Consider the following 10,074-nt stretch of genomic DNA (forward strand, 5'->3'; position numbering starts at 1 on the left):
AAACTTACGGGGTGGGGGGTGGGGGGATCAGAAAAAGCTGCAGCTAAGTTGGTCAAAAGGCTTTCATTATGTACCCCTCTGGGTCCGAGCCCCATTTTAGCCTGTGCCCCGCGGAGCAGGCACGCAGGACGATGAGGAGGAGAGTGGGACAGAGAGTGGACTTCACGAGCAGAGAACGAGAGAGACTGGGTTTGGTTTAAAGTGTGTAAAAGAGAGGAATGAAGGAGGGAACAGAAAGTGAAAGATGAGGCCATGTTTGTGCTCAAAGGGTGCAAGCAGCTTATTATGCTATTGTTGAGGTATTGTGTCCTTGGCACCGTGTCTGGATGTCTTTCTGCGTGTGATCTCCAGGGATGTCGTCTGTGTATATTCCTGAAAAAGGGATCCAGCCTAGAGGAGCAGAAGGGTGCGGAACGCTTCTACAGTGCCAGGCAGCACTTGTCTTGGTGGATTTTACTCTGTCAACCTTGCTCACGGTAGCTGGGCAGTAGATGGGAGCAAGCTGTGTGACCTGGCCTAAGTCCAGGAGAACCAGAGGTTGGCTAGCCTTACTCCAGGAGGCCCAGACATGGTCTAGTCTTAGTTCAGAAGGCCAAGAGATGGTCTATCTAGTCTTAGTCCTGGAGGACCAGAGATGGTCTAGCCTTAGTCCAGGAGGACCAGAGATGGTCTAGCCTTAGTCCAGGAGGACCAGAGATGGTCTAGCCTTAGTCCTGCAGGACCAGAGATGGTCTAGCCTTAGTCCTGCAGGACCAGAGATGGTGTTACTTTACTCCAGGAGCCCCAGAGATTGTCTCGCTTTACTCCAGGAGGCCCAGAGATGGTCTAGCTTTAGTTTGGAATGACTAGAGGTGATCTACCCTGTCTGCAAGACCAAAGGTGGTCTGGCTTTAGTCCTAGAGGATCAGAGGTGGTCTGGCTTTAGTTCTGGAGGACCAGATTTTGTCTGGCCTTAGTCTTAGAGGATCAGAGGTGGTCTAAGCCTTACTCTTTGAGGGGCAGAGGTGGTTTGACCTTCACGCTATCCTCACACTTGAGAGGCGTTGCCATGTCCTTATGCAGCCCCGCCCCCTCAACACTCGATTCATAATGGATCACCATGCTGCATCGTCTCAGTATATACGTCAGATAGCCTCAGCCAGAAGCCACGTTGTCTGGATTCAGAGCACTCTCTCTCTCGCTACCCCCCTCTCGGTCTCTCTCTCTCTCACTCTGGAGTGGAGCGTGTTTGGTTGGCTGCCGAGGAAGGAAGCAGTAAATCCCGCTTCGTCACACGCTTTGCCGCGCCTTTGCAATTCACTGGAAGAGAAATGACTGACATATTTGTGGAAAGCTCCCTCTGCTTCCCACATTCCGGCGCAGTGGCACCGCCTGTCCAGTAAGCGTGGTCACCTGCGGTGAAGACTGTTCATCCTACCTCATGCATAAAAACAAACAACAGACCAACTCCGCATCCCAAGAGAAGATGAAACGTCCCACTTCTGTCTTCTCTTAATTTCGTGAAGGGAATATTTGGTCCAACTGTGGCACAAAGCTGGACTGTATTACCCGTTATGACGGCGTAGGCTACGTTTGACATGCAAGGCGTTCTTGCATTTGAAGACTTTGCCATGTTTTAGTCTTAGACCACGCTGCTTTCATCTGAATATAGACCGTTAGACTTCACTCCTTCACATGTGGAGAATGACCTGTAAGTCATTTCTCCGCTAGAAAGACCTGTCAGAAAAAAACAGCGAGGAGTAGAAGCATTGGGTAACTCCATGGAAACAGGCCCGCTTGCACAAAGCTCACTGAAAGGGGAAAAAAAGGAAAAACACAGCAAAAAAAAAGAAATCACTGAAGGCAAGTGGAACAATGCAGTTTGACAGGGGAATTGGAACTGAGAGCCGTGTGGCATTTGATGTTCAGGTTGGTGGGGAGCCCAGGCGTTCTATTTCTTAGAGTTTTTTTGTTTTTGTTACTATGCTGGCCCATGGACAGGGCATGTGTGTGCCTTTGTAATCATACCGAGCAAACTAGTATCCGGGTCTGGGTCTCTGAGTCAGTGATGCATTCCTTTCTGTTCAACAGCCCCTAAGGATGCCACATCTGGTGACACTTGGTGATAACTTGCCATCATTTCATTATTGCATCTCTGTGTGTCTGTGTGTGTGTGTGTGTGTGTGTGTTTGTGTTACCAGCCCTGAAAAGTTCAAATTGTATTCGTCTCTGTATGACTGGCTGAGGCCATTATCAGCACTTAATTTAAGTGGAACCCCAAAACAGGTTTTTTTGTTTTTTGGGGGTTTTTTTGTTCACGGTGGGGGCTGCCAGTGGCCCCGGGCCCTTTACAGCGCTTGGCCACTCGTGCTCTTAGCACTCCATTAACTTGTCCTGAGCAACTCCGAAATGTCCTGCCAGCACCAGGCAGCAGATTCAAAGCAAATAAATGCTGTCATGTCTAGTCGTGGCTGGAAACTGACCACTCATTTTATCATGCAGGCCACTGTTCTGACGCAAGTGCTTCCATCTCTCTTTTCTTCATGCGAGAGCAGCGTTACACAGTAATTAGACTCCCTCATTACATAGCGCTTTTCGAGTGTTTTTCCCCCTCCACTTTAGCAGAACATATCCTGTTTTCCAAATAAGACACTGTAGGTGAGATTCGAGCCTAGTAATATTCAAGCATAAGGTTTCACTGGGAAAATACAGGTTTAATAGTGGGGGGGGGGGACTGTTTCCTTTTTGGCAAAACAGCACTCATTTATTAATCTATTAATCCATTAGGTTTATTAATATATTGTTCCTGCACAAGCTGCCGTTTTTTGCCCGGATGTCATTATTTCTCCATGCATTTCACATGTGTTTTATATATTATACATAATAATATTGATTTCCGCGTAGCCCTCTCAATCATTCGAATGCAGTTTGAATGAACAATGGTAGACATCTTCCACGTTATATGATTACGTTAATATTGATTTTGGAATGGGCGCTCTCTTTTTATTTGTTAAGAGACCGCAGGGAATGTTATGGCCCTGGACCTCTCTGCACCTGAGTGGCCAGGAAATACAGCCTCCATTTTCCTGCAGTGCACTAAGTCTGCCCAAACCTTTAAAAAAAAAATTTTTTTTTAAACTCGCCCTTTATTTATTTGCACCCGGCCCCCCTCCACCCACTCCCAATAATATATTACAGAACTTAGAGTTAATAAATGCCCACTATGGCCTGTTCTTAAGCCCTGGGAGGTAATTAATTCTGGGAGTTTTCAGATAGGGCCGGGGCACTGGGCTGGGCCAGGGAACAGCTGCATTTCACAAGTTCCCCGTGTTTTTATTAACACGTTGAATAATTACGCGCGCTGGCAGCCGCCTCGGAGCGCAACGCCACTTCCGCGCAGTCCCCTGCCAACTTCATCTGCCAGGCCCCTTTTTCCGTTGCGCGCCGGAGAAATTAATGAGTCCCCGAAACACACGACGTGGCACTGAAGTTGATGAATTTGGAGAGGCCTTAAAATCAGCACCCCTAAAAGGGAATCGATTATAATCTATCAAATGATTAAAGAAAATGCATTAATACAAAAATTATTTTTTTGAAGTGTGACAAATTTAGCTAATTTAGCAATTTGGGCTAGAGTTGTTTTCAATAGGGGGTATTTGGGGAGTCTTTGGCCATATTTGCTAGAATGTAAAGTTCCCCACTCCCAGGAGAGCATATTTAAAACAGTGAGACTGCGGTGCAAGCCCGGAGTGCGCACGTGTGTGTGTGTGTGTGAGCGTGCGTGCGTGTGTGTGCGTGCGTGTGTGTGTATTGTGGCGGAGGTGGGTTTCTTCTTTTGGAGAGGCTGATTTCATGCACAGCCATGCCATAGTTATGCATTCATATTCAGCAGCGGAAGCGGCAGAGTGTGCGTACAGCAGGAGAGGGGCTTACAGTTACCGTGCCGTGATGGCTTTCCCCACACACCCCCGCTGCCGGGGCATTAGTGGGCAATCACACCCCCTAGCACCCCCTCTGCCTTTATGGGGTAGCATGGAAGTAAAAAAAAAAAGTTTGCTTCAGCGTGCCGCTCCGCCTGTGTGGGTGTGTCTGTGAATTTATGAATATCGCATGCTTGTTGTAGTGTGTGAGCAGGCAGATTTATCTTACTGTATGTTACTGATGTCCTGCCTCAAGCCACTTGTTTGGCTGGGAAATGCATTAAGGGTGGGTGGATGGGTGGGGGGGGGGGTTTGCAGGGGGAGTGGGTGAATAAACAAATAAAAAATGCAGAAAGGTAGCATGAAAGTAGGATGAGCTCAGCGTTGGAACTGAGTGGGGGATTTGTTTGTGTGTGCGGTTACTGCTACTACTGTGGTGACAGAAAACAGCTCTCTATTGTCAGAGAGAATGAGAGAGAGAAGGAGAGAGCGAGAGAGCGTGGGAGCAGCAGAGGCTCCGTGGTGGTGCACGGCTCCTTGCTTATTTGCAGGTTTCCTGTCTTGGTGCCCTTTTGTTTTGCAAACAATGCGATCACATCTCTCCATGAATAATTTAAGCGTTCGATACGCAGTTGGTCACTGGGGCGTACGAAGACTGCAGCTCAGATACGTCTGCGCGCGTGTGTTTGTGCTGTGCCTTTGCACAGCATTTTGGCTGTGCAAAGCTATGTGTGTGTAGATACTGCGTAGTATAGTGTGTTCTGGGCCAGAGAGATTCGGATAATTAGATGCCGTTATGTGACAGCGTGACATAATTCTGTCTGTGAATGAACTGCCCCCCAGGTGGTGCATTTCTCCATCCAGGGAGGCAGGATGCTGAATCTACAATAATTACCCATTTCCAACAAATGCTGATTATTTATTTTTCTTCTTTTCTCTGAGGGGATGGAGCAGGGGTGATGGAGCAGGGGTGATGGAGCAGGGGTGATGGAGCAGGGGTGATGGGGCAGGGGTGATGGGGCAGGGGTGATGGAGCAGGGGTGATGGAGCAGGGGTGATGGAGCAGGGGTGATGGAGCAGGGGTGATGGGGCGTTCAGCCTCAGCTGCATCCTCAGCCGTGTCCGGCGGCTCCGCCTCCCCTCTGTGTGCTGCTCCCTCCTCCCGTGTTTCTGGCCAAGGTCCAAGCGGGTCAGTGCAGCCCCTGGCGTTGCTGGTTAGTGTTTTGTCTTGCGGTCCGGGGACCGAACCTCTCTCGCCCCTCCACTTTAATTAAAGTCAGTCACTAGAACACGTCCGCAGCGACGAGGGAGCCCTCAACTTTTTTCCAAGGCGCGCGCTCTCCCCCTGCACAGGGCTCGGTCCTGGTGACTCGCGCAGCAGCGATGTTTTTATTAGCGTGCGGCCGATTTAGCTCATCGTTTCCTTCTCGCGGATTTGAGCTCGAGGAGCCACGGCGTAATTGGACAAATAAGGCCTCGGCTAGCAGCGCTGCAGGTGCGCGGAACGTCGTCCCCCAAACCCCTCCCCCCCCGCCCTGCCTGGGCAATCGGGCGGGCCTGAGCCTCCTTTTCCCGCGGCTTCCCGCCTCACCTCTGGACCAGGGCCCGACACGCGACGCCTCCGGACGGCCTTGTCCATATGCGGAATCTCAGTGTGGGATGTGGTGGGAAAAGGTGTGGTGTGGACGAGGTGTGAGAGGGACCAGGCGAGGTGCAGAGCGACGTGGGAAGCGCCAAGGCGGATGATCTAAGACCGAACGGTGATTAGTAATCTTGTGCGAAGTGGATCCGCCGATTGCTTTGCGGAGAATCCAGGAGAGAAGAGACGGAGGAAAGTGCAACGCAACGAAGATGGAGTCGCTCACCTCAAAGCGTACTTCACTGTACACGAGGCCATAGTTAGAGACGGAAGGGTTGCCACATTAGTCACCGATATGTTGTATACATGAACACGGCACACGATACGTATGCGTGATTACTGATGCGCATCAAAAGAATCTCATGAAACGAGAAGCTGTTATAAGCTATTAGTGTTTGGGAGGTCCTCCTCTTGCCTTGATGACTGCGTCTCATAATTCTGTTAATTTCACTCTCTCTCTCTGCTCTTCTTCCCATCTGCAGCAACAGTTTATGGCCACGAGTGTTCGCTTTTTGCCATCACAGTTTTCGTAGGCCTTGTTTTAAGTTTTGAACCCGTTTTGTTACTGCTGCTTCTGCTGCAGCTCTAAACCACGAGTCGGTCTTCTCACACACCGACACTGTGCGTGGACCAACGGCCACCAGCCGACGCCAGCGGAAAAGCGTGTTGCGTCGCAGCCGTTTCTGTTTGAAACGTAGCCCGATTACTTCATACCGTACATGCGCACACAGGCTAGTGCATCGCCGCAGTGAGGACCGTTAGGTGGTCGCATCTAGTAAGCAGGTTCTCCGTCAGAGACAACGGAAAGCACTTAGTCTGAGGGCAGAAGGCACTGGAAGCCCCATGCCCCTCGTAGGCTGGCCGCTCCCAAAGTTGTCTGGCCTCAGTCCTCAACCGAGACCATTAGAATTTCGCCATAGCGTCTCACGCTGCCCAAACTGTAATTTCGAGGTGTGATTAGTAAGAAGAGACTTATGAAAGGGAACGAAGCCTGTCTGTTATTAAGCAGGAGAATGTTGCTTTAACTCTAGGGGCCAGGGCTCCTTGCACAAGCTATTACTTGCAAATGAAACATTAAGATCAGAGCTATTAAGCAGATTTCATAGGACTGTGGTTATTTGTCCCAGAATATCAATGTAACTTTGTATTATGAGTTGGAGCTCCCCCCCATCTTTTTTTTTTTTTTTTTTTAACCAAATTTGCCTTCTTTTTTTTCCCACTGAAAACATTAGTCTGTTCATTAAAACAAATGTTTGCCTTGATGAAATTCATGACTTCCAGGGGAATAGTGAAGTTTAACACGCTGGTGGAAGAGTAGAATATTGCAGTCATCTACTACTGCACGTTCCCAAGTGCTTTTTATTGCATGAAAAGACAAACAAATGAGGCCACAAAACCAAACTGTGACGATCAAACATTTATCCTCATGTTATGAAGCTAATTACAGCCACCCTAGGACTAATGCAATATAACGGCTACTGCTTTCTGCAGAGCGGTCTTCTCATGCTTTTATTTCATAATGCCAAAATGCAGTGAAAACTATTCTAACATTAATCCACCTGTCACTAAGAGCTGAGCAGGAGATGTCTGCATAGCTGGGGTGTGTGACATGCAATGTATAGATCTCTGTGTCACGGTGTTTTCGTTTTCTCCACCGTAGCTGCGGAACCTGAGCAGCCTGGATCTCCGACACATATCCGAGCTGAATAACGAGACAGTGATGGAAGTGGTGAGAAAGTGCCGGAAGCTCAGCTCGCTCAACCTCTGCCTCAACTGGAGCATCAACGACAGGTGAGCGCTCCGCTAAACGGTCACTCTCACCTGGATGGGCCCCGGCAATCCATGCCAATCCTGCGATCCTGCACCCTACGACCTCTTGAGTGTTTTGCCGAGCCATGCAGTTTGCTGAGGTCTTGGAACGCATGTCGCTAATCTTTCTTGGAACAGGCTCACTGTAATGCAATAGTCGTTCATCGGTTTGGGTAAAACTACGCTAACGTCTGCTTTTATGATTTGTCTGAATTGGCTGTAATCCTGAATATCTAAAGGGCCTTGCATCGAGATTTCTGCTTTATACGGCAGCAGAATTTATTTTTTTTTGTTGACCGACTGCTGCGCGTGTTGCATGCGTGAGATGTTTTATAGTGTTTTATATATTCATGTCAACGAATTCCGTGTTTTACTAAATGGAAATATTGAATTCAATTGACCTGAACTTGCGACTTAATAGTGCTTTATATAGCTGTTACTGAACCATTTAATCCCCCACATCAGGTGTCCTGCTGCTTATTCAGTGCGCTGTTCAGAAGGTGCACCACTCCGCTGTGCCATTTACGCAAAGTGATTTCCTTTTCATCCGTCTGAGAACAGCTTGAGAAAAGATATTGTCTCGCGGTTGTCCGTCTCCCTTACAGCAGAGTCCCACACTAGGAAAAGTGTCTCTTTTATCCCTTTCGGCATGTGTCACAGTTGTCTACGTGAGGGCCTTGCTGTTGGGCAGGACCTGTTCAGGCACGGGTCTTTGTTGAAGAGAGTCCATCGTCGCTCACGAGCGTCAGCCGTATCTGTTACTTACGCAGCCGGGGCTCAAAAAGCCGAGCGCACAAAGCCCTCGTAGCCTCGGCCCTCTTCAAAGCCCGCGCCGCAGTGATGAAACGAGAGGCTCCTAAACTTTCCACCACAAGAGCAAATCTTTTGACACGGATTTTTAAACGATTGTTTCCTCCGCCGGTCTGTTATTGCGCGGAAGCTCCGGTATGGTTGTCAGCGGGGTGTCGTCCCCTGTCGGACGCCGGCCTTGTGACGCTTCGCTTCAGCGCAGACGGCGCTATTGCGCTTTCCTCAAAGAGAACCTGTGACTTTAACGTTAAAGCCACGCACAACTGCGATAAAGCGCACAAGATCAGACGGGGGGGGGGGGGGGGGGGAGGCGTTAGTACCATATGCTCATTCTTTATAAAGCTTTTATAACCAAACCAATTAGGTTGTGCCTTTTATTAGATTTTTAAAGCATAAAAAGCTCATAGCTTTCCCATTCCACACAACCAATGGATATAAAAGAAAGACACAGATGGTCTGAGAGGGCCGATTTGTTGGAATCTTTGTGGAAGCCTTAGGCTAGTGTTTTGTTTTTACGTTTTCATGTTATTACGTTGGGCAAGGAGTTTGTTTCCGTCAAGTTTAGTTAGTACATCTTGTAGTGTGGTCGAACAAACAAACAGCCAAAATAATAACAGGGCTAATGTGACAGTCAAGAGTGGGGGAACTGGACTGGAACTGGGACTGATTTCACGCTTTGAGCAGAAGCAAGTGTTCCTCACCACTAGGCTGCGTCTCAAGCTCCTCTGCTCATTCGAGCCGTCTGCTTTTTAGCACACTTCTTTAAGGGCTTCAGACAGCTCTAGCACTAAATCACGGATATCCGCCTGATCCCATGCCCAGGCTGACGTGCGATCCGGCCCAGGTGCTCGGTTCCAGCTCCAGCATGTGTTGGGTAAGGCTCAACACCTGCACACATGCCTCGCACCTCACGCTGAAGCCAAGGTCAGACGATGCCTGGATGCTCACAGACGATGTTCTCGGCTCCACTGGCTGTTGATAAATCTTGCGTTTCTCCACAAATTACAGCTCCAAGTTGCTTTCCCCGGCCAATCGCCAGGCGTTCATCTGAAACTGCAATGTTTTTGAGATTCCAGCTCATTATTGGACATTTGGGAGCTTGAGCGCTACCCTTTTGTCTGTAGCAGATCTCGACGACCCCACGACCTGCTTCCTTCTGCACTTCAGCTCTCTGAGGAGGTAGGCCAGCAGTGGGGAAACCTGGAAAAACACTCCCTCCCTCTTTTATTTCCCCTTGCTTTTTCTTTTTTTTTTTCTCTAGCTTGAGGATAAAAGACCCTTTCACTCAAGAATCGGGGTATCGCTCCCGGGTGAGAAAAACAGGTCTTGCGTTATTTATGCTCCTCCTTTAATGTATCGATTTATAGGCTTAGCAAGAACACTCCCGGAGTTTTTATCATGACCGTTTTGAGTGTTAACACAATATTAAATTTACAATGCACCGCAGACACAATTGGTTGAACCTCACTGTTCCTGTTACTTTATGACTTTTGAATTTATTTGAGATGCGGTTACCTTGCTTCTTCTAATAAAAGAGAGAGAGAGAGAGAGAAGGAATTAAAGTGGTTTATCAAATCTTAATTGATTCCTTTATGGCGTTTTCTGGAGACCTTTGAGGCGCGGCTGGATTCTGACAAGGTTAGCGGAGTCCACGCGAGACTCCGAAAGTGGAAAAGGAAGGTTTAGAATTGCAGAAGGGCGCTGCCGTAATTTGCAGCCATTTGATTTTTATGCGGTCCCCTGGCTATATATTGTCAGTTCAACCCGTCGCGGACTCCAATAATCCTGGCTGGTAATGCGCTTTGCTGGCAGGGAGCACCCTGCCGCAGTCCGCCGCAGAGGACGAGCACGTGCCCGGCCCGGCACACGTGTGCACGCAAGCGTTTGCTTTGACGCCCCCATAGCTGTTCTCCCTCT

At 48.8% G+C, this 10,074-nt stretch overlaps 1 protein-coding gene across 1 annotated transcript in view; it reads left to right on the forward strand.

Annotated features, from left to right (window-relative positions):
- The window catches only part of fbxl17 (F-box and leucine-rich repeat protein 17), a 172,059-nt gene that overhangs the window by 53,201 nt on the left and 108,784 nt on the right, over positions 1 to 10,074 (forward strand). Inside the window, exon 7 of the mRNA XM_026999750.2 lies at positions 7,199 to 7,329. Within this exon, the coding sequence (XP_026855551.2) occupies positions 7,199 to 7,329 (131 nt within the window). The remainder of the gene's footprint in view (positions 1 to 7,198; positions 7,330 to 10,074) is intronic.

This window comes from Electrophorus electricus, chromosome 23 (assembly GCF_013358815.1).
Source record: "Electrophorus electricus isolate fEleEle1 chromosome 23, fEleEle1.pri, whole genome shotgun sequence".
Classification (NCBI taxonomy): Eukaryota; Metazoa; Chordata; class Actinopteri; order Gymnotiformes; family Gymnotidae; genus Electrophorus; species Electrophorus electricus.